This window comes from Pteropus vampyrus, unplaced genomic scaffold (assembly GCF_000151845.1).
Source record: "Pteropus vampyrus isolate Shadow unplaced genomic scaffold, Pvam_2.0 Scaffold130, whole genome shotgun sequence".
Lineage (NCBI taxonomy): Eukaryota > Metazoa > Chordata > Mammalia > Chiroptera > Pteropodidae > Pteropus > Pteropus vampyrus.
Window position 1 is genome coordinate 4,462,720 of NW_011888911.1, and position 23,722 is coordinate 4,486,441.

Consider the following 23,722-nt stretch of genomic DNA (forward strand, 5'->3'; position numbering starts at 1 on the left):
AGATGAAGCTTCACTCGCTCCCCGGCTGCTCACCTCCTGCTGTGCCATCTGGTTTCTAACAGGCCATGGACTAGTACCAGTCCATGGCCCGGGGTTTGGGGACCCTGGGACTAAAATAATTTTAACGACGCCATATCTAAAACTAACTGCCAAATCCCAAACATCTTACAACGAAATGTCTGCAATACAAGTTCAAAGTTAGAAGCTGTCCATATTATTATCTTTTTTTGTTGTTGTTGTTGACGAAGGTAGGTTTCCTAGACATATTGCTAATTTTTCTCTTCTGTATTGCCTAATACAGTTGATACATAAACAAGAAATTTCAATTGAGTAAAAAAGAGCCTAATTATTCCAAAATACATCTTGCATACCTGCTCTTTATGTTCAAGAAATGCAGTTTCAAGTTCTTGCCACCCAGAAACTGGAACCAGCGTATACTGCACGTGGTCACACTGGAACAGTGCCTAGAGAGAGATTATTTTTAAAGCCTATCTAACTTAGAATGTCTTCAGTTTATCTCGAAATGCATTGAAACAATAGGTAATAAAATAAGGTTAGTAAAATGTTAATGGGAGAAACTAGATGATGGGGATATGAGTGCTTACTGTAATATTCTGTAAACTTTGCTGAACTTTTGAAAATTACCAAAGGAAAACATTGAGAGAAAAGCTGATCTGATTTCTAGGTCTTCTGAGAAGTAGTTCCTAAACCAAGAGCCTAACTAAAGCTCATGTAAACATCCATCGCACCATATTCAAAACCAAACCAATAGTCTTCCATAAGGAACCCTATATTCACAGTATTGTTTATACACCACTAAGCCCTCAGTTGTCACAGATTCCTCTATCTCAAAACCCACATTTGAAAAGCCACTACAGGTCTACAGGTCTCTCAAATGCGGCCATTTTTTGCCTAGTTACTGCAAAAATACTAACTAGTCCCCCTAACTTTTCCCTAATCCTTCTCAAACCCAGCCAATACTGTCCTGTCAGGGAGGCGACCTCTCAGAGTCCCCTCTCCCAGCTTTCAATTGTTGCTCTAGTCCCGACCCAGGGTGAGCCTTCACCTAGGAAGGGGTTCCTGACCTTGCTCTTCACCTCCTGCCCTGCTCCCTACCTCATCTTTTTCCCTCCAGACTCAAAGCCCTCACCTTTCGCCCGGACCCACTCTGCACTCCCATCTCTCGCCCGGCCCCAGCCTCCCTGAGTCCTTAGTGCTCACCTGTAGGATCTTGCAGGCGCACAGAGCGTCCACATCCAAAGCCACCAAGAGAAGGACCCTCTGTCCGGGAAAGAGGGATAGCTGAGAGCAGCGCCTCGAACCCAGGCCCCTCCCGCCCTCCCACGGCCGCTCTCCACCCCTTCCCCGCGACAAGGACTCGGGGTCCAAGAAATGGGGTCACCTGGTTCTGGACCACCTCGTAGAACTCTTTGCGGAAATCTGACACGAACATGACCACTGCGGCGGGACACCCCGAGCTCGCGCTGACACACCAAGAGCCCCGGCGGCGGTCAAGACTCCCGCCAAATCAGGACTCTTCCGATTGGTCCACGGGCCAACCAATAGCTACTTAGTTCCCAGCCTTTCCTTTTTTATGATTGGCTCATATTGCGGCGTCAGTAGCGCTCCGCTATTGACGGCTGAAAATTTCTGGCCTGTCTCAGAAGAGCGTCATCAATAGGCAAAACGTCTGCCAACTTCAACTCTGATTCCCATTTATCCAGAAACTCCACGCTCGGTGGACATCTTTACTTTGGGCAGAGAAGCTTATTATGCACCCCCACTGGAATTACAGGAAAAAAGAAACCATCTGACCTTAAATTAAATATATTTATACATTGAACGAAGGCGTCGGTTTACGATTTCAATAGGTTCTCGGTCTAGTTCGAAGGCCCATGTGTAGCTTACTTCCGCCCGAGTCTTCGATGTCGCAGCAAAGTTAGAAACTACGTGCATTCTGGGTAGTGTAGTCAGTAAGCAGAATGGGTCCTACTAAATTCGTCCAGAGGGGGGTTGCTATCAAATTATAATTTAAAATAATTTAAAAAGTTATTCTAAAGCGAACAACAAGTTCGAAAGGGCATGTTACTGTTTATTCCGGGGAAACTTTAGACCTTGGCGCCTTTGCCTGGCTTTTTCTCTTTTGCAGCCGAGCCCGGTCCTGGGCACCTCCCCCTAAGTCTAAATTCTGGCACTTCCGGCGAGTCTTCCTGGGCATCCGAGCTGAGGCAGCGGCGGCGGTGGCTGTGAGGAGAGCAACTCTGCGGGCTCCAGTTATAACATTTGCTGGACGAAGTGGTTTCTGCGAGGCAGAGTTGCCATCATGGTGAGCGCGGCCGGGCAGGGGCTGGGAGCTGGGGCTGGGGCAGGGGGCCGAGGCCCGGACCTGGCGGAGCGGACATGACGGTTGCGGAGATGCCGAGTCACCCGGGCCTGAGCCCTGTCTGCTGGTTTGGGTGCATTCGTCAAGACACAGACCCTTGACTACGAACAGCCTCTGCTCATCTCCTGTTTCGGGGCATGGTTCGCATTTTCCCTCAGTTGGACTTGAGCTCCTTCCATGTTTGTGTTCACCACGGGTCTCGCAAGTGGTAGACTCGTAACAGATTTTTACAGATACCAAATTAATTGAAAGGTTGTTGGGGTGAGGAGAAGAATCGGGGGGCTTCCCAGGAAGAATGCATGGAGGGACACCCCTGTGGGCGGAACACCCCGCTCTTGCCCCATTTCCTTGAGCTCAGTATCTCCTAGACGTGCCTGGGTGTGATTGAGGTCAAACCTTCGGCTATTTAAGCTATTCTGTAACGATAACAATAGTAGCTAATATTTGCTGGCGCTTTTCCCGTTGCACAGTTTTTCTTTAACACCTACAGTCTCTCATTACACCTTATCACATTTAATCCCTACAATACCCTTGGAAGCAAGGATGATTATTATCATTTTAACCATAAGAAAAAGTTTAAAGAGATAGTTTACTCTAGGTCACAAAAGTGGGGAGTGGACTTTAAAGCCAAATCTGGCTGCAAAGCTCGGTCTCATTACCACTGTAATCAATGCCTCAATGTCACCTGTTTATTTTAGTAAAAGCAAGGAATGATTACTAGATTTTAATCTGTGTGTCAGTGTTGAATCATCTTTCTGTTCTCAGGTTTATCTAACAGATCTGGATACCCGATATTTGGTAGGCGATATGCTAGGCATTGGGATTGTCGAGGAAAGTAGGATTTGGGGTGAAGAGCATTGTGGAGGGGCAGAAAAGTTCAAGGTTGAATTGAAGACAGATTAGTATAAGTGTTAAGTACTTTGCACATTTTCCTCTTTCATATTGCAAAAATAAGAAATGGCATAGATGGGGTAGTGTAGTGAGAGGCACTTAGAGGAGGCTCCCACTCCTCTCTCCTTTGTCTTCTTTCATCCAGAAACACTTTCATTTGTTATGCTTCTGGCCATGATTTTGTCCAAGAGTTCTGCTGGTTAAAGAAGAGAGGCAAAGGTTTGAAAACTACTGTGTTAGAACACAGAGTGAAGAACCGTTTGAGATTTTAAGCAGGAGCCTGGTGTGTTTGCATTTTAGGAAGATGACTGATTCAGTGTGCTAATATTGGATTTGCTAATTAACTACCTCATCAGTAGATGGGTTTCCCCCTACTTCATGTATTTTTGGAATCAAGTCAAGAAATATTTGTCCGTCGTGAGGTTTTATTTAAAACTAGTAAAAAAACGCACAACATAAATTTACTGAACCATTCTTAAATATACAAAAATGTTCACTATTATGTAATTGGTCTCCAGAACTTTTCCTCTTGCAAAATTGAAACTCTAGACTCATTAAATATCTCCCCATTTCTCCCTCCCCCTAGCCCCTGGCAACCAACATTCTATTTACTCTTTTGTCTGTATGTGTTTGACTACATAGGGCCCTCATATAAGTGGAATCATATAGTAGTATTTGTCTTTTTGCGATTGGCTTATTTCACTTAGTATAATGTCCTGAGCATGTGTCAGAATTTCCTTCTTTTTTAGGGCTGAACAATATATGTATATACTACATTTTCCTTTCATCCGTCAGTGGACATTTAGATTGTTTCCACCTCCTGGCTATTGTGAATATTACTGCTGTGAACATGGGTGTACAAATATCTCAAGACCCAATTTCAGTTCTTTTGGAATACACCCTGTTGGGTGATTTTATATTCTGATGTTTTATATTTGAAACATCAAATAATTGCAATACTTTGAGAGGACCCTAGATTGCTGTGCTAACATATTTTCTAAGCCTCATTGTAATGTGTAGTTTAAGAGCTGGAATCTTACCTTCTTGATGGCACCATGTCTTGGCTTTACTAATTAATGGGAGTCAGGAGTGCCATAGTGTAGCACAGCATGAGGGCTCCTTGCAGGGGAACCAGACCTGATCCTGAGCAGAGCAGGGAAGGTTCCTGGAGAAAGGAAAGGATAGTCATGGAAGCCAGGTGAAGGGGTGCAAATATTGGGTGCCTGCTCTTCTAGTTGCCTAGAATGCTGTTCTGTGTTTTTGCTTGGCTCCCTCTCCTGGCATTCAGGTCTCTGCAGAGAGCCCTTTGCCCACCCACTTAAAATAAGCATGCCCAGGAGCTCTGTGTCCCTTAACCTCTCTTGTCCTCAGAGCACTTGTCACCTGCTCATATGTAGGTATTTTCTTTTGCTTGTTTCTTTGTCTTGAAAGTCAGCTCTGCCAGGGCAGAATTTGTACCTGCTTTGTTAGTGAATAGATATCACTGAAGTATTGTTTCCCTACTGCTTAGCTCAGGTCCTGGCATTTGGTGGGTGCTCAATAAATAGCTGTTTTTTAATTCATGTAAGAGGAAAAGTGTACCAGGCAGAGGAACCAGCCCAGGGTGCGGGGTGGCAGGTGTAGGAGATTGTGGGGCCATCAGGAACCAGTCCCTGAGGTGTGTGCGAGGTCTGGCCGGGATTGCAGTGGAGGGTGGGGGTGGTGTGTGTGTGTAGGGGAGAGCTGAAAGAGGTTAAGAACAGGCTTGATGTGCTCGGTTATTTTAGTAAGATCGCACCATCTAAAAATGGTGGAAACTAGATCAGAGGGACAGACCATGCATGGCAGAAAGGGTAGAAACAGACTTGAGATTCATCATGCTACCAGGAAGCCAGGCCGACTGCTCTGGTTCATCAGTATTTTGGTGCATTTTGTTCTTTGAGGAAGTTTAGCAGCATTGACTACCCTGACCTGTTTTGGCTTTTGACGAGAAGAAATGTACCTTTGTTCTGTTCTAACTCCGGCATCTCTTTCTTTCTTCTAGTTCTCTTTCAACATGTTTGACCACCCGATTCCCCGGGTCTTCCAGAATCGCTTCTCCACGCAGTACCGCTGCTTCTCCGTGTCCATGCTCGCAGGGCCTAATGACAGGTCAGATGTGGAGAAAGGCGGGAAGAGTATGTGCTTGTTTTTATTTTGAATAGTAACCTTTCTGCCCTCAGCCTGCAGTGTTTATAGTCTCCTAACAGTCTATATTTTACATGTGTAACAGAAGCTACTTACAGTGAAACCATTGCTTGCCCCAGATTTGCTAAGGGGGAGAAGGGTCCAAATTGTGATTAGATTTATGGCTAGTAGCCATTCAGTTCCCCCAAATAAATTACAGCAAGTAAAGTTCTTTATGAAAGATTATTATTAAATTCTGACTACCCCACAAGTATTATTTAATACTTTTTAAATATATAACAGAAACTGCATTTTGGTTTTTGTTCTATCCTTTAAATTTTTATTTTTTTAATATTTCTTAAATGTTCTTTCCACAGTTATTATGCCACCCTCTGCCCTTGATCAACTTAGTAAGTATTTTCTACATGACTCGAGAACTGAGGTAATATAAATGTGGATGCCAATCTGGTTGGGAATTGTTCCTAGAGGGTGTATGCTGGGCTGGGAGAGCTAGGGCCACAGGTGCCCTAGTGAAAAGGTAGCCCCTGGTGGCCAGCTGTCCAGGTTGGGGGCCAGTGAGGATTCAGCTCCAGGTCCCTCTTTTGTGAAGAGGATCTCCTCTGCATACACCGCCCTCGCTCCCCCATCTCTGATCCCGTGAAGACCAAAGGAAGGTCCGAGCACCAGTGCTTATCACACTGCCAGGGCAGCTCACGCTGTTGGTCAGGTTCACTAGTTTTTCTCCTACAGAACAGTGGTTGGCTTCCAAGAGGGTGCTGTACAGCGGGGCGCTCATCTCCTCCCCTAGCCTCTTTCCTCAACCCCAGGCCCGCATTTTCGTCTGTTCTGCTCCAGTGTATCTGCAGCATGTCATAAACTTGAGTCCTCTGCCCCAGAAGCGGTTTCTCTCACTGGCTCCTGCCTCTTACCAGGAGTGAGAAAGGCTCATGAGTTGTGAGAGTGGCCACACTTTTCCTCTTTTCCCAACCCCTCATCCCATGAGAGCAACTGGAGACCTCATGCCCTGGCCTTACTCTTCCTGGACACTAAAAACCCTGACCACAGGTACAATCATTGCCTTTTCAGTGGTGTTCCTGAATTCATCCCATCTGGGGCAGGCTACGTGGAGGCCACTAGCAGGAGGGTCCATACTTGGTGTTCAGTACACGTGGAGCAGCACAGTGGAGAAGGGGTGCCAGCTTTGGTGTTGCTCTGGCTTGGTTCTAGGCTAGACTGGGCTTCTCCGAACTTCAGTTACCTCATCTTTAAACTGGGACACATAGCACCTGTCCATCAGAGCTGCTGTGTGGCAGGAGTACCTCCTCCTAGGTTGTGCCTTGTGTTTTATAAACAGCCCAAACTCATGTGACACCAGTCAGAAGGCATAAGGTGGCCTTTAGCCAGCAGGGCTTTACTGATGCTAACAGCAGCAGTGGCCACAACCAATGGAGGCCTTTAATTCTCGTCTCGGCTCAGCCACTTGGGGGATAGAGCTATGGGGTTCACTTCCCTCAGGCAGGTTCCTGTCATCACAGTGGAGGGGGTCAGGGCCCCCAGAGAGCCTGCCTTTCCATTTGAGCTGACCCCAGGAGCTAAGCATTAAGAGTGACCCTTGACATAAGTGTCTGAGAAGAGAGTCAGAGATTGGGACAGTGGGGTTTAGACCAGTGTTGTTCAAACCTTTTAAGTGGGAGAAACTGTCCAAACGAAATCTTACAGGAGTCCTAATTTATAAAAGATTGCTGCTCGGGCTGGAGGAGGTGAGGGGGTGCAGAGGGCTTGGGAGCCCCAAAGCACTTCTCTAAATCACAGAGTGCAGTTTGAAAACCAACAGACTGGGGAACATGGATTTCTTCTAACCGTAAGAATCTCAGACCCCCGGCTGGAGCCTAATCCAATTCACTCTGACTGACTTCAATTCCTTTCCACAGCTATATAGCTGGGAGGCTCCCTGGGGCTGGAAGGCTGGTGTTTGGGCCCTTGGCCACCTACTGCCAGCATTCAAGTCACCTTTATGATGTGAGAATACCTATGCCCACCACTGCATCTGTGGTGAATATCCACTTCCAGAGGCTCTTCTCCCCTATTGGTGGCTTCTTGCCCAAGCTTATTACTCAATCTGCTTCATCAAAATGTTTAGAAAGATTCCGAATGGAGTCTGCCATACCTCCTGCTGCTGAATGGAACTTCTGTTTGCCTAAACCAGTAGGCTAAAGTGGGCTTCGGTGGTTAAACCCCAGATCTGGGCCAGCAGCCTGGGTTGAATCCCAGCGTTGCCACTTATGTGCTTTGTGATTCTAGGCATGTTGCTGAACCTGTGTGCCTTAGTTTCCCACAGCTAAAAAGGTTAATGACAGTACTTTACTTCACTGTTTTGGGAAGACCAAGTGAGGGCCTGGCATGTGACAAACACCATTACTACATCAGTTTGTCCTCGTCTGCTTCATGTCACTAGCCTCTCCTTTCTGTGCTCTCTGCACTCCTGGGTTAGCATGCCATCAGTCCTGGTTGCCTGTCTGGCCCCTCTATGTGGCCTTAACCTCAGAGGGGACGTACTGTGTCGTGACCCTGCTGAGAGCCCACACTGTTGACTGGTCTCACCCTGTGTAATTTCTGCCCCGGCTTCCCCTCCAGACTGCTCCCATACCCTGTCTCTGTGCCCCAGTCTCACCTAATTGCCAGCCATTCATGAATTGGCTGGTTTCCCCTTCCCTCCATGCCTTTGTTTAGGCTGCTTCCTCTGCCTAGAATTCTCTTCCTGGCCTCCCCACCGTGACTCGCCTGGAGGAAGTCCTCCAGGAGCCTTGCCTCTTCCTGCTCTGCCCCTCCTACTGCATCACGGCATCTAGTTGCATGTGTTTTCTTTCTCACCTTTCGAACTAGAAATCTTTGAGGGTGAGGATTTTGTCCAGCACATGGTTGGCACTTAAATATTTGAAAATAAATGAGTAAACAAGCCACTTAAAAATAGGAATTTCAGAAAATCACAAGTGTAAGTCGTGCTGTGTATGTGAGTCACCAAACATTTCTGAGTTCTGGGCCAAGCGCGGTGCTCTCACAGGGAGTGTGGGGTTCTGGTGGGTAGGCAGACACTAAGGGACTAATCACCACAATGGGTCTGAGTGCCTGCTCTGAGGGGCAAGGCTTTGTGGAGTCATGGTGGGTGCTGGGGAGCACATTGGAGAACAGGGTTTCTCTCCCCTGTAGAAGCCCTGCCTCATAGCCTCTCTCGATTTTAGGCCGACTCAACATTACCTACCCCATGCTGTTCAAACTGACCAACAAGAATTCAGACCGCATGACGCACTGTGGTGTGCTGGAATTTGTGGCTGATGAGGGTATCTGCTACCTCCCACACTGGGTGAGTGGGGCCATCCTGGTCCCTAGAGAGTCTGTGGGCCTGTCTTGGGGGCAGTCCTGCCCCCAAGTCAGAGTGAGGGAGGGCATTCGGAACAGTGCATCCTGTACTGGGGGCAGCCTTTTCTTTGATGGTTGCTCAACTGGTAGCCTAGACACCACTGCCTTGCCATTTACCTGTGATCTCTTGGGTCAGGCTTTTTAAAGATAATGAAGCAGGAGTATTTTTGAAATGATCTGAGTATAGAATTTCAGATTGTTATACATTTTACCCTCATTTTTCATAGTTTCTCCTCAATTCTTTTGTAATGGGTGTCTGTTTACACACTTGCCTATAACTGAGTCTTTCCCTTTAAAGCACTCAACTTTGTTGCTATGGAAATGAAGCCTCTCTAGAGCACTTAGGCTTTCCACAGAGACACCCCCGACATGGTCCCTCTATGGAGATGAAAGAAAAGGTGGTGATACTGTACCTCTCACTCCAACTGCAGACTTAGAGTTTGGGTGGCCTCTTGTCCAGGTTCTCAGACTACTTTGAACCAGAAACTAATTGAATCCCTTTTGCTGAGAAGCGTCACATCCCCTGGGATGCCTCTTTAGGTAGTATGGAGCTGCCGGCCCACCTCTTGGTCTTCCAGCTCTTGGCAAGAGTAGGGGATTGTCTGATTGTCTTGGGTTCCCCAGCTGCTGCTGCTGAGTTGACTACCAGCGTGTCTGTGAGCACACACATTCTATTAGCTGATTGGCAGGCTCCATACCACCTGGAGCTCCCAGGCTTCTTCAGGGTGAGTCAGCCTAGAATAAGTTGTGGGCCTTTCAGGCCAGGGTCTCAAAGAAAAGGCCATCTGAATGTCAGACTTTGGCCTGCTGAGTGGGTCAGTGGCAGTCCTGCTGGCTACTTGATTTCTAAGATCCTCATGTAGCCTTCTTCTTCCTTTAGATGATGCAGAATTTGCTGTTGGAAGAAGGGGGACTGGTTCAGGTGGAGAGTGTCAACCTTCAAGTGGCCACGTACTCCAAATTTCAGCCTCAGAGCCCTGACTTCCTGGATATCACCAACCCTAAAGCAGTGTATCCTTTTGAAATAAGAAGGGTTCTTCTAGACAAAAGAGGGGTATGCTTGCAGGTAAACAGGGAGTGCTTTGTTTAACATGTGCCTACTTCAGGGAGCATACATTTGTTGTGATTGGAGTTGTGATTTGAGAACAGTGGTGTTCAGCCAGCACATCTGCCCTGGCTCCTGGACCTGGGCCTGGACAAGTGCACTGGGTACTCTGAGGATTTCTTTTGGATATACTCTCTGGACACTTCTTCCTGGGCAAAGTGGAACCCTTCCTTCAGGTGGACTGTGACACCTAGCACAAAGCCCATTGTATTCTAGTAGAAGGGCCAGCCAGTCTGCACTTCAGCCCCGACCTTTTGTGAGCCACTGGTGCCCATGAACTTGTCACTCACCCTTCCCTTTTACCCAGGCTTAAATACTTTTCACTCCAAACCAATGGGGAACATTGACTTAGTATGTTTTCTTTCTCTAAACAAGAGAGAAACAAAGGTTTTAGATTCCAGTGATTTTTTTTTTCTGTGTTCATCTCTGAACATAAGCTAGACATGTGTGTTTATAATTTAAAGAGTGACCAGTTTAGGTGAGGGGGTGTGCTGTGTGTGGACTATCAGAGATCTCTAGTTTGGAGGCCCCAGTTTAGCTTGTTGAGATTATGCTATGGAATGGTCACTCTTTCACCTATTTTAAAAAATGCTTGCTTGAAAAAGAGAGTGAAAGAAAAGCTGCCTCCATGTACCTCACCTGCACACTCTCTCCAGGAAGGAGCTCAGGAGCACGCTGCTGCTGGCCATGTCCTGGATGTGGGTGAGCCATGTCGAGCCCCCCACTCACTGTGTGTGGATGAGTGTGTTGAGTCCCCTGCAGCTGAGTCCTGGACATGCAGGGGTGTTGGGCTCTCTGCTCATAGCAGTTCATGATAGAGGCTTCCTGTCCTGCAGGCAGGACAATGTCTTGTGGCAAGGTCTGGTTACCTTGTCCTTCAGAGCTCTGCTTGGAGGCGCATGTCTGGCTGTCAGTGCCCAGGAGTGGGGCCTACCTCTGACCTTAGTCCCCTCATGATTTTTCTTTGGACCTTTACACGTGTTATGATACAGACTTATTGGTTGCTTTCAGAGGATGTAACTATCTAGTTAACTTGTTAGTATACAGAGAAAGGATATTACTTTTCATCAGCTAAGAGTAAATCTGATGGTCCTTAGTCTGGCCGACAGTGTGGATAAAGGCTGTCTTAGCATAGAGTGGAGAATGTGGGGGGCGCACAGAGCAGCGATGGAGTGCCATTTCTGCCCTCAGATCAAGTGGGTTGGATCTGACAGCTCAGGGGTCTCCGGAGTATTCGAGGGCAGGGCAGCCCTGTAGCGTGCCATTTCACATGAGGAATGAAAACAGCATCCCACCTTTTCACAAAGCTGCTGTTATCCTGGAAGGCTGTGTGACCAAGAGAAGCGAACTTGGATAGCCTGGCTCTTTTCTCCCTCAGTTAGACTCTAAGATCTTCTCCGAGATGTGCCATGTCACAGTGTTGGATTCTGGAGCCACAATTTGTGTTTGTGCCTTGACAGCATGTGTCTGCAGATTAGAAAATGCACTGAGAAACTTTGCCTGTCTGACCACCGGGGACGTGATTGCCATCAACTACAATGAGAAGGTGAGTGTCTCGGCCATGGGGCCAGCAGGGCTTGGAGCCCAGCTCGGTGCAGGTCACACCTTACGAGGCAGTGCCATTCTGGTGTTTGAATGAATGAGACTTCTTTTTAAGCAGTGTGTGCCTGGCTTTTGTCAACTAATTGCTGCCTACTGTTTGCTTTTTAGAGCCCTGTACCAATCATTTAGTAACTCTGTGTTTTGATAACTCATAACTTACAGGTAAACGAGTTTATTATTGTATTTATAAATCACACGTCTATGTACCATGCTGGAGAGCCTGCTGATTGTGTCTTAGTTAGAAAGATCTGCATTGAACCTATAATCTGAGCTAAGCCATTTGCTGGGCTATGGGGACACAGAAACGAACCAATCTAGGTCCTCGTCCTTGTGATTCCCTTCCTTGGAAGCAGATAGGCCCTTCTAGAGCTGGCCCTGCAGTGCACTCCCAGTGCTGTGGAGCACCTAGAAGCAGAGCCTGGCTCCTAGTGATAATGCTGCCTGAGGTCACCTCTCCTTATGGGAACCCACATCATCTTCCTCCTGTTTTCTTTAATTTTGGTTTTTCCGTACTCCTTTTGGCTTGGTTGTCTTGACACATGTCTTTCGGGTCTGAACATGGAATCATTCATGATTCCATGCTTCTTAGGTGTCCGGGTGTAGACAATTTAACTATAAAGTGAAATACCATATCTTGTCCTTTATTTCTCATTCATTTCACGTATATTGACAAATGAGTTCCCACAAAATTCAAGACAGCATCCACTTCCTCATTTTCATGGCAACATGTCTGAGGGAAGATGTAATAGTTGCCAATCCTGTTGATAGGCCATCCTAACACAGTCATGGAGCGCAGAGATGTGGGTGCCCCTCGTCCACTGTGATGGTAACTGTGATTGACCCTCACAGACCCTCACAAGGTTGACCACCTATTGCCCAGGGGTGACCACAGCCCTGGCTTGGCTTTTCCTGAGGCCAGCTCTTAGCTCCTTCACACACTCTTCCATCCCCTCAGGGGACCCTCATAGCCATGAACAGGAGCCTGTGGTTCAGCCAATACCCTTCCTCCAGGATCAAGAGGACGGTGATTCCCTCAGTGTCAGTGTAAGGATCCAGTATGTTCTCCAGTAATTTCCTTTTTTTTTGAGGCATCCGATATTGAGAATTCTTACTTTTCCATATTTTGGAGTTTGAGTCATATTTTTCTATAAAACTAAGAAATCATCTTGTTGCCTTTAGATTTGTAGAGAACATTTTAGGTATTGTTTACCTTAACTGAATACTTAAAGCTTTCATAATTAACTATAGGTAGGCTTAATGTTTTTGTTCTTAATATTAAGGTAGTGATGCTAAATATAACTCAAATTGATATTTTTGCACAGAAAGGGAAGGTGAGTTACATACAGTACATAGAATTGAAACACATGTTTGGACTTCTATTATTTTAAGTATGGAAAGACTAGATACTCTACAGGGCCCTTCTGATAAAATCCAATTAAATCAAGATACAACCTAGGTTATTAATGCATGGGTGGGCTCACAGGAAATACAGAAAATTTTTCAAGACTTTCTTAGCAGGGTTGTCTTGAGGGCAAATGGCCATATCAGTGCTATAGAGATCTGAATCGAAGACTTTCACATTAAACTGGAACTCTTAAAGAGGCCAGAATATACCCTGTTGCCCTCATCTCAGGAGAAAGAACCCAAATTCTATCTGGGAAAAGTACCCCCAGTTTAGTTAAGCCTTTGAGATTGTATAGATTGAACAAGCAAACAAGAACTCATAATACAACCACCAGACATGCAAAGCAGAGAGAACAAAATCAAATTTAGACCCTTTAGGAACTCCATATTGGGACTTTCACGTACAAATATAAAGTAATTAAGTATAAAATGTTCAAAGAGGTTGTAAAATGGAACCATAAAACTTAGCAAGCAACAAAAGACTATAAAAATAAAAGCCAAGGAAGTTTGAAAAACAGAGTTCAACAACCTCTAACAAAAAATGAATGAAATGAAAGCTAAATCTGGAGAAATGACTTAGAATTCTGCACTAAAACGAGGTGATGGAACATATTAGAGATTGAGGTATTGGAGATACTAAGAAAGTCAGATGTGCTCCATGAAAATCCCAGCAGGAAAGAATGGAGGAGGGGCGATAATGTGAAGAGATAATAGGTGAAATTATTTTACAAATGGCCATCAACCCATAGTTACAGGGAATATTTAACGTGTCTCAAATAGGGTAGATTACAGATACCAAATATCAGGTATAAAGAGGTGAGCAGAGAGAAAATACAATACTTTCAGAAGAATAGCTAATTGAAGGCCTTTGAATAGCAACTATTATAGCCCAAAATAGCAAAATGTCTTTAGAGGATGATAAAAAGTAACTGTCATCAAACCTTTGAATGATGAGGACAAAATAAAAATATTTTCAAATAAACAAAATCTGAGAGTTTATTTGCTAGTAGAACTTTAAAAGCATGTACTTTAGGAGTAAAACATTATCCTAGAAGGAAAGATTAGAGTACCAGAAGGAATGGAAAACAAGTAAACAGGCAAATATGAAGTAAATTATGATAAATATTTCCATATAAAGCAGTTTTATTTAATATATGAGGCTTAAAAGATGTCATCTGAAATACTGGAAAAGAATAATTCTAGAGAGTTATTTAGAATTAAAGTATTCTCTGTAATTCAGTAAAGTTAAGTCAATAAAAATAACTGAAAACTCTGCATTCATGTTTCAAAACAGTTTAAAATTACTGTTTTAGATACAGCATTACAATACATAAAGCTAAAAATAAGTCACAAAAGTGTTTATCCTAACTACATGCAACATATTCTAGTATTTCTGTTGTGCTGTCTTCTGGTGTTTTTCTTTTCTAGTTCTGGTTGCAGCACATTGGTTTTATGACACACTAATTAGCTATGACCTGCAGTTTGAAAACACTACTGTAGAGGAATGTGAACACATGCCCCCAGAGACACATAGCCGAATGTTCATGGCAGCGTTGTTAATGATAGTAAAACCATTAGAGAAAGCTCAGATGTTGATTGGAGAAATTATGGCACATCCACACAGTGACATATATATTCATTTTTATTTATCTTCTATTAGATAATGGAGAAACTTTAAAATATAGACTGGGCACATTGAGCCTTCTCACTTTACTTTGGTGACCTTCCTCCTCATGTTTAAGTTTTTTAAATGGTGGGACTATCTAGACTGTTCATGATAAAAACAAGACATATTCTAGGTAAAAAGAAAGAATCCAAAGTGATGTCGTAAAAAGTAGATTGAGTCACTTTTAGTTCCTATCCTCTGGGCATTGTTAATATATGTTTTTACATACATGAGGTCATCCTAGACATACAGCAACATAACTGGTTTTTTAACTTCTTTTTCTATTGCCTACATTGTATTCCACAGTGACTATAATTTATATGTGAATAGATATTCATTTAACTAATTTATTGAAAGGCATTTGAGGTATATACTATTATTAGCAATGCTGGAGTGAGCATACTTAGAATAAACTCCTAGAAGTATAGTTTCTGGGGTAAAGGCTATGCGCGTCTTTTGCAGTTTGATCCACAACTGCCTTGTCTGATTTGAACCACTTTTGGGGAACAGCCTCTGTTGAGAGATAGGCAGGTGTCAAGGCAGTTCATCCCCATAGCCTCATTGTCAGCAAGACGTTTGGCTGTGGAGGGTGTCATGGAGATGAATGATATGTCTGCAGGAGCAGGGTAGGGAGCTGTAGTAACATAACAGTGATAGCCTGCAGTGGTGCTATAAAACCATCCAACTGATCTGTGTTCTTCCCACAGATCTATGAACTGCGGGTGATGGAAACCAAGCCCGACAAGGCTGTGTCCATCATCGAGTGCGACATGAACGTGAGTGACTTTGCTGCTTACAGTACATTTGGGCCTGGGGAAGATGGCCATTTGGTAGCCCCTGTAGGCCATTGCCTCAGGAGGATGTCACTTCACACAGCCCCTGGGACTGTGTGAGGGAGCGAGGAGGAAAATGGTGCCAGAACATCATGAGGAGGCCACTGACCTTGTGATCCATCTCTGGGCCAGTGGGGGTGGCAGAGTTGCTGCCAGTTCTGAGATGGTTAAATCCATCAGCATCTCAGACCTGCGAAGGAGAGAAACTTCTTAAAAGCTAAGAAGCCTCAATTAAAAAAAAAGAAAAAAGCTAAGGAAGTTTTTTCAACTCCTGGGTAGGAGGGAACTATTGGGATACACATAGCCTGGTGGCTTTCTAGGGATGATGCTGACGAAAAGGGCCAACTCCCAAAGGTTAAACACCATCGGGTTCCACTTTTATAACATTCTTGAAATGACAGAACTTTAGAAGGGGACAGAATAGTGGTTGCCAGGGGCTGTGGGTGTTGGAGCAAGTCACTGGCAGAGAGGTGAGTGTGGATATAGAAGGACAATGTGAGGAATCTTGTGTTGGAGCCATTTGGTATCTCGATTGGACATGGATGCACAGTCCTACACTGGTGATAGAGTTTTGAGAACTTAAACACACACAAATGAGTTTGTGTAAACTGAGGAATTCTGAACAGTAAAAATGTCAGTGTCTTGATGGTGATACTATACAATAATTTCGTAAAATGTTACCATTGGGAAAACTGGGCAAAGTGTACAGGGCATCTTTCTGTGTTACTTCTTACAGCTGGATAGGACTCTATGGTCGTCTCAAAAACAAAAGCTAAGGAAGCCTAAGTACTGCTGTGTCTCACAATTTTACTTTTTATGTTGGGAACACAGGTGGACTTTGATGCTCCACTGGGCTACAAAGAACCTGAAAGACAAGTCCAGCATGAGGAGTCAACCGTAAGTTGTTTCCCCAGCGTCCCTCATCTGATCCACCAGATGCCTTCTGTGGTAACAGTCTTTGGGAGTGTGTCCTGGGTCTGTCCTGACAACTTGCCCATGTTTGGCCTCTCTGCTGGTACCAATGCAGCTACATTCCCTGCTTCTCTTCTAGCCCTGCTCCTGGGAGTCGGTGTGTCCCAGCCATTTGGGTGCAGGGATAGCAATAGAAATGAGGGGCCCAAGGGAAAAGTTGCGGTGTCCCTGTTGAAAAGCTCATCTCCTGTTTTTTTGTTCCTGTCAGGAAGGTGAAACTGACCACAGTGGCTACGCTGGAGAGCTGGGCTTCCGTGTGAGTACCAGGCCATGTGTTTTACTTCTTTGCTCCTGCCATGCCATCTGCTCCTTCCAGCCACTCTGTAACACTCCATGGACCTCAGCATTGGGCCTCTGGGAATCTGTGCACACACTTATCTGCCACTTTGTTAGTTCCAGAGCACTTAACATCCACCTTTTCCTTGAATCCTAACAACTCTGTAAGACAGCCACAACTTTTTTTTTCTTTTTAAAATTCTAATCTACCAAAAAGTTAAAATAGTACAATGGACACACAAATACTCTTCACTAGTCACCAAATGTGATCACGTTTGCTTTATCTCTGAGAACATGTCCCCCCTTTTTTTTGGCCTGCACTGTTTGAAGGTAAATTGCAACATGACCCTTCAGCATTGCTGCCAGCCAGGCTTCCTGGTTAAAAGGTGGAGATGACTAGTATGAGGGCACTGGGGTGCTGGGCAACAGTGGAGGTGGCAGGACTGGAAAGCTAAGCTGTGGGGCAGTAGTGGCAGAGGCCTTAGCCCACACACAGGGCCCCAAACTGGGTGGCCCTGCAAAGGCCAGGGGTAGACCTTTCAACCTGTCATTGGCTACTGGCTGCCCTTGGGCTAGGAGGCTCCCTTCAGCTCACAGCAGCCCTGAAGGGCTGGGTGGAAAGATCTCGGCTGCCTACACTTCAGCAGCTGGGAGGACTGGGTGGCACTCCCCAGCACATATCTGTGCAGCAGTTAGCAAAGGGCATGCATGTGCTCACTTTGGCTCTTGGGACTCAGTGCACATACACTCTCTTTTTTGCCTATCTAGGCCTTCTCCGGCTCTGGGAATAGACTGGATGGGAAGAAGAAAGGTGTAGAGCCAAGTCCCTCCCCAATTAAGCCTGGAGACATTAAAAGGTGAGTCTGAACTGGCTCTCCTCCAGCCTGATGCTTTATCATTATCCAAAGGGGGTCTGTGGTGGGTAGGCAGGCTCACTCCAGCTCTGGAGACAACACCAGGATCAAGGAGGCTTGTGAGATGGATGAGTACTCCCACTGCCTGCTCTCCTTGGGGGACTGGAGTGCGATGAGGGGGTCGATGTTTCCCAGCAGAAATGTTTTCAGTGTCTTCCACACATCCAGGACTACTGCAGTCTAGCTTCTACGTGACCCTGAGTAGCACCTGATCAGACCTAGCTCCTATTTAAAACCTTTCTAGTTACTATCTAGTAATCTATTTTCCTGTTTTGTGACTTCATCAAGTCACAGTGTCTCAGCTTCCCTCAAACAGGATGCAGGAGCTGATCACTGTTTGGTCCAGGAACTCAGAGCCAATTCACTGCTGTGGTGGCTGTCACAGTGGTGGCAGAGATGAGATATGCCACCTGTCTAAGTGTTAGAGTGGAAGAAGAATGCTGAAAATCATTAGATTTTCATCTATTTCATCAGAGTGGGCATCTACCCACTCTGAAGGGGTGAAATAGATTTAGTGCAAGTGTAGCCCTTCCAGGGTAATCTGTGAGGCTGGACAATAGAGATGGTGAGGGCCTCCCAAGCCTCCAGGTGACCCTTCATCGCAGGCCAGGCCTTGAGTCTGCAGGCCCCTGTCCCAGGTGCCTGGTTCCCTCCTGGAGGGATGCTGGGGAGCACCAAAGGGCTGGCCCAAGGCCAGGGTGGGCTGTAGCTGCATACCTCAGAATGATAGTCACCAAGTAGATACTTATCATCTCTTTGGCTTGCCTTTCTCTTGATTGTCAAAAGTGAATTTTAGTCATTTTCTCCTGGAACCAGCATTTCTCCTCTTCTGTCTTTACAGAGGAATTCCCAATTATGAATTTAAACTTGGTAAGATCACTTTCATCAGAAATTCACGTCCACTGGTCAAAAAGGTTGAAGAGGTAGGTATATTTCATGTATAATTAGAAATTGTATTTTCTCGTGTGACTGAGGGAATTCTTTCCATTCTGAATCAGGGTGTTTCTGTCATATTTTTCTGCATTCCTGGGGTCCTCCTCCCCCTAGAGGCCTGATTGTCTTATTGAAGCTCTGTGCAGGCTGTTGAAGGGGTATGTGCAGGCTGCAGCTCTGGCATCATGTGGTGGTGATCAGCACAATACCAGTTCACAGAGCCCTTGCCAGGTGTCAGGCCCCGTGCTGAGTGCTTTATACTTAATTATTTAATTCCCAGGACAGTCCCGTTAGGTGGCTGCTGTGAGCATGAAGGTCTGTGAAGGTCAGAGTACCAAGGGCCCATGGGCAGAGCCCCTGACAGCTGCATGGCCACCTCAGTGCCACCACACTCCAGAAATGGCATCCACTGAGACCTAAGGAGAGCGGCTTCCCTTGGCCCTGGAGTTCTCATGTGACAGGAAGGGAAGGGAAGGGTAGGAGGTGTTGACAAAGAGGTTCTACCTCCTGGGCACTTCTTCTAGGTGCTAGAAACTGACTGAAAACCCAGCACGCCCTGCTGCAGATTGCTCATCCCAGCCAGCGGCTGTGGCTGTGTGTGCTGTATATTTCTAGAACACCAACACTTTAGACCCAGCACTTTCTTAGTTCCTTTTTTCACAGATTCGGTCTCTTGGGGATTTAGGGGTAGCAGAGGACAGATATGCCCTGAGCCCGTTCTGGGTGGGCTGCCAGATGGGACCAGTTACTGGCCAGTTTCTGGCTGTGGGGCCTTCACAGGCCTCTTCTGACAACTGAACTCCTCTGTAGCTTTTAGGTGGTTGGGAATAGATAACATTATGCTGTCTGCACACCTCGGCCTCACAGCTCCTCTTAGCCTTAATGTTCTAAACCCAGTGTTGGGGACCTTCTAGGCTCTGAGGAACAAATGTGGTCCTTAATCAGACCTCACTCTTTGAGTCTGCCCTGAGGTCCCCTTTCCAGGCCCTTGCCAGCTGCAGGCTGGTCTTGCTGACCCAGGCCTAGAGGCCCCAGCAGGGGCTACCCTCTGGGCTGACTTGTGACCCTACTGTTGGAGATATAGGAAAGGGAAGGTGAGGCTGGCAGGCACAGCTGGAGCTGTTTTATCCGTGAATATTTAAGAAGAAATGTATGACTGAAGATGGGATTGAAGGCACATACTTAGCTCTACTTTACCCTGAAACCCCACGAAAGCTTTAGTACAAGGTGATAAGGTAATAAAGATGGTGAAGAGGAAAGGCGGCAACTGCAACAAAACTTTGGCAGCCCCGGAGCAGGAGGACAAGTGATAACTAACCTAATAGACCAGGAAAAGCTGCATCCTGAGTGGGCCATGGGGAAGCCCAGAGGCAGCTTGGTTTAGGTGGTTGAACTCTCAAAGGGTACCTCTGGAAATGGACTAAAGAGAGTATGTGTCACAAAGCAGTTAGAACTGCAGCAACACCTTCCCCTCACCCCACTGAGGCTGTGCCTCCCTCACCCCAGGAAAAGGCATCATGGACGGTTCCGCGTTTGGGGTCATCAGCACAGTGGATAGCAAGACCAAACTGCAAGATGGAACGAGTGACAGTTGGCATCCTGAATGTCAACACCCTGGTGTCCTTCCCCTGCTTGGCTCTTAGACACTGGCAGCTAAACTTGCTTGTTGCAATTGGAAGAACTTTCTCTGGATGTTCTGATGAGCCCAGGGAAGGTCCCAGCCAGCTTACCCCAGAGTGAAGATCATGGTCAGAAAGTTTCCAGTGCCAGCATCCAAATTATCAGAGTTCTGAAAAGAGCTTAGAGAAACCAGAGAGGCAGCAACTATCAGGGAAATGATTGCTCCAAATCAAACACGAATTTGCAGGTTGGAAGGCCCACTGAGCGTCCAGCATAGTGAACGAAAATAGCCCCACATTGAGGCAAAGAAAATATCCTAAAGCCTCTAGAAGGAGGAAAGAGGTTCTACCACAGATCAAGAATGGCACAGGAAGCTAAGAGATAGTGGAGCTAGGTCTTCAAAATTCTGAGAGGAAACTCTTTAAAAAATTCTATACCCAACTCTTAGGGGATGAACTGTGCCCTTATCTCCTCTCTCCCTGCCTTCCAATTCCTGTGTTGAAGCCCTAACTTCCAGTACCTCAGAATGTGACTGTATTTGGAGATAAGGCCTTTACAGAGGTGACTTAAGTGAAAGCGAGGCCATTAGGGTGGGTCTCTGATCCATTCTGACTTGTTCCCTGGTAAAAGATGAGGAAGTTGGATATACAGAGGAAAGACCATGTGAGGACATAGCAAGAAGGCAGCCATCTACAAGCCAAGGAAAAAGGCTTCAAGAGAAATTAAACCTGTCAACACCTTGGTCTAAGATGTAAAGCCTCCAGAACAGTGAGAAAACATACCTTGTTTAAGCCACCAGTCTGTGGTACTTTGTTATGGCAGCCCGAGAGCAACTTAACACCAACCACCCTATCAGTGAAACATGAGAGTAGAAACAAGGTACTTTTGGATATGTGAGATCTCATAAAAACATAGTCCTCATACTCCTTTTCTCAGGAAGCTACTGGAGGATGTACCCCACTAAAATGAAAGAATAAGGTAGAAATAAAGCCTTAGATCCAGGAAACAGGTGGTCCCATGCCCATGTGCAGCACCAAGAGAATGGCCAGTCCAGGAAGGGCAGCTTGAAAGCCCCAGGAGACACCTTCCTCAAGCAGACATAGTTGGCAGTGTGATTTATGTGGAGTGCCTGCTGTGATTAAATATATGTGGAAGAGAGAAGGGGGACACAGACAGCGGACAAACAAGGCTCTGCAGGAAAGGAAGACTGGATGGCTCAGCTGAGACTCACATTTACATGGTCACCACCACGTAAAACCTGTACAGGCTCCACCAGAGGTACAGCAACTACATCAGGTGAGGGCTGAGTATAGGAGTGTGTGTATGGGAGCTCAGAATCCTCTTGTATAGATAACACCTTGGACTGACTTAGCAACATAAGCACATGAAAGATACCTGCTGTTTTTGAGGGTTCAGAAAAAATAATCGTCTTTTTCCTGGTGAGAGAATAGTTCTTGGAATGTTTCTGAGAGCTGGTGAGTCACCATATATTAAAAGCCTTAAAAATATGTGCATCCTTTTACTGATGAATTCAACTTCTAGGAAAAATCAGCCTTGTACAAACACAGTAAGTTGATCACCATAGCAATTTAAAATACTGCAAACCTGGAATGGAATTATATGTAGCCTTTAGAATGTACTAGAAGAGAAATTCATTGACTTGAGACTTGGGAATTAAGTACGAAAATAGTTTATATGAGCATATACAAAAAGTGATTGGAAATGTTATTTTGGGGTGGTGGAGTTATAGGTGATTTTTTTGAGAGGGTGTTTTTATACTTTTTATATTGAAAATGTGATACTTCTCCAAAAGGATATACATTCAACCTGAGGATAAAGGCTATGGTGGTTGCATGGTTGTGATTGGTTGTTTTCAATTAATTATGATTTGTATTTATATTTCAAACACATTTCTTATTATGAATAATGTAGAAGTAAGGAAATGGATGTATAGTACATAAATTAACAGAATAAAGCCTTTTTTATAAACCTCCAAGAAGTTTCTGAAAATAGTATTTTATCTTCACACCTAGGATGAAGCTGGAGGCAGATTCATCGCTTTCTCTGGAGAAGGACAGTCATTGCGTAAAAAGGGAAGAAAGCCATAAGTTGGAACTTTTGGCTGATTGAAAAATAAAATGATCAATTGCAACACATGGCTTTTAGTTACTGGCCTTGATGGGGGTGAGACTATTGCAGATGCTCTGTCACTTTAGGTTTGTATAGAGTTAGTTACCTAAGAATTACTAAGTTTGACTTGGAAGTGGAACAGCAGGACTTTATGGTTGTGTACTTGATTTGGGTAAAGAGGAAGCTGTCACTGAGGTCCTTTAGGCAGCCCTTTTGCCATTTCTGGCTTTCAGTCCTTGGGGACACTCCCACTCCCTTAGCGGAAGCAAATTGCCTCAGTTCCTGATAAAAACCAATGGGGGGGACTGAATTGTTCTAACTTGTGTTCTTCTTTTTTTCAATTTTCTTTTCTTTTTGTGGGTCTATAGCTTAGATATTGCCTTTGGCCTAGAAAAAGTTGTTTAAATAGATATGTGCTCTATAAATAGTGGTTATTCTGTTACTCTGGAAGCAATTTAAGTATTTGAAGATGGGTGTTTCTATTTTTGCATAATGATTTTTTTCAAGAGAACCATTCCTCAGAAGGAAAACCTGATCTGAATGCATTTCCACTTTTATTTTGATTTCATTTGGAAATAACTGGCTCCTTAATCTTTTCTTTGGTAAAATAACTTCATGGTGAAGCACAAATGTGAATATTAGAATAAGTAAAAGCTAAAGATTCAGTTCTCTTTTTCCTTCCCTTCCCCCCACTCCCAGTTTAATGTATTAAATAATCCAAGGTCTGCTGGCCTGTCTTTATTTTTTATTGGTTTCAGGTCTTCACTTTCTATAAAGTGAGATCTTTTGATATGTTAATCCAATTTTAATCTCTTTTCTTCCTTGAAAATAATTCTAAATCAAGAATTTCAAATAAAAACAGGGACTGACTAAAACCTGGATTGCTTCTAAATGTTTGATTAGATGCTAACATGGATTGATGGTTGGGCCACTGACCAGGAATTGGAGGAAGGCCTGTTTGCCCCTCATCCCATCCTGCTATTACAAAAAAGCTCCTCTCGGGGAGCTTCTGGAGAATGTAGAGAGAAATGAGGCTTTCTAATCCCTTGGGTGGGGATGGTCAGGCTCAGCAGGGTCTTCCCTGTATCAGGTCTCCTTCTGCTTGTATGCAGAGGGGTCCTTCTCTGGACAGGGTTCCTCCCAACATTCCGAAAAGGAGAGGATGCACCCCTCGAGATAAATAGCCCCAGCATCCACCCATGTGTCCTCAGAGAATGATCATTGAAGATTGTTATGATGACTGGGGCTGGGCCCTGTGACCCAAAATAACAATACTGCCAGTATGGTTTCAGAAGACATGAACATTATTGTGACCTATCTGACCCTCCACTTAAGAAGCTTTGGTTTCACGAGTAGAGGTGGAAGCCCTTGGTGGGTAGGCAGTCTCCACTGGTAGAATCACATTGGCTGACACTCATTTTATTCATAATG

The 23,722-nt window shown here is 45.2% G+C and overlaps 2 protein-coding genes across 5 annotated transcripts in view; one reads left to right on the forward strand and one right to left on the reverse strand.

The window, feature by feature from the left end:
• The window catches only part of CDC45 (cell division cycle 45), a 33,758-nt gene extending 31,733 nt beyond the window's left edge, over positions 1-2,025 (reverse strand). Inside the window, exons 1-3 of one of the 3 annotated variants that reach the window (XM_023534673.1) lie at positions 1,403-2,025; positions 1,222-1,281; positions 372-464 (exon numbers count right to left, since the gene is read on the reverse strand). In XM_023534673.1, the coding sequence (XP_023390441.1) occupies positions 372-464; positions 1,222-1,281; positions 1,403-1,453 (204 nt within the window). In that variant the 5' untranslated portion in view covers positions 1,454-2,025. The remainder of the gene's footprint in view (positions 1-371; positions 465-1,221; positions 1,282-1,402) is intronic. The other 2 variants (XM_011367203.2, XM_023534672.1) reach the window with 2 other exon arrangements.
• A 159-nt stretch (positions 2,026-2,184) lies between these two features.
• UFD1 (ubiquitin recognition factor in ER associated degradation 1) lies at positions 2,185-22,317 on the forward strand. Of its 2 annotated transcripts, XM_011367201.2 has the most exons (12): positions 2,185-2,326; positions 5,298-5,430; positions 5,797-5,829; positions 8,659-8,780; positions 9,717-9,847; positions 11,415-11,487; positions 15,321-15,389; positions 16,278-16,343; positions 16,627-16,674; positions 17,463-17,551; positions 18,450-18,531; positions 22,195-22,317. In XM_011367201.2, exons 1-12 carry the CDS (start codon positions 2,324-2,326, stop codon positions 22,267-22,269), a joined length of 924 nt encoding a protein of 307 aa, XP_011365503.1. In that variant the 5' UTR covers positions 2,185-2,323; the 3' UTR covers positions 22,270-22,317. The 2 variants fall into 2 exon arrangements, with proteins under 2 accessions (XP_011365503.1, XP_011365504.1); XM_011367202.2 differs by lacking the exons at positions 2,185-2,326; positions 5,298-5,430; positions 5,797-5,829 and adding an exon at positions 5,909-6,484.
• Positions 22,318-23,722: the final 1,405 nt, after the last annotated feature.

Excerpts from the sequence above, each read along its gene's own strand:
- UFD1 (XM_011367201.2), top strand. Across the intron at positions 9,848-11,414 it reads ATCACCAACCCTAAAGCAGT|ATTAGAAAATGCACTGAGAA; the intron begins GTATCCTTTTGA and ends ATGTGTCTGCAG. Across the intron at positions 18,532-22,194 it reads TGGTCAAAAAGGTTGAAGAG|GATGAAGCTGGAGGCAGATT; the intron begins GTAGGTATATTT and ends CTTCACACCTAG.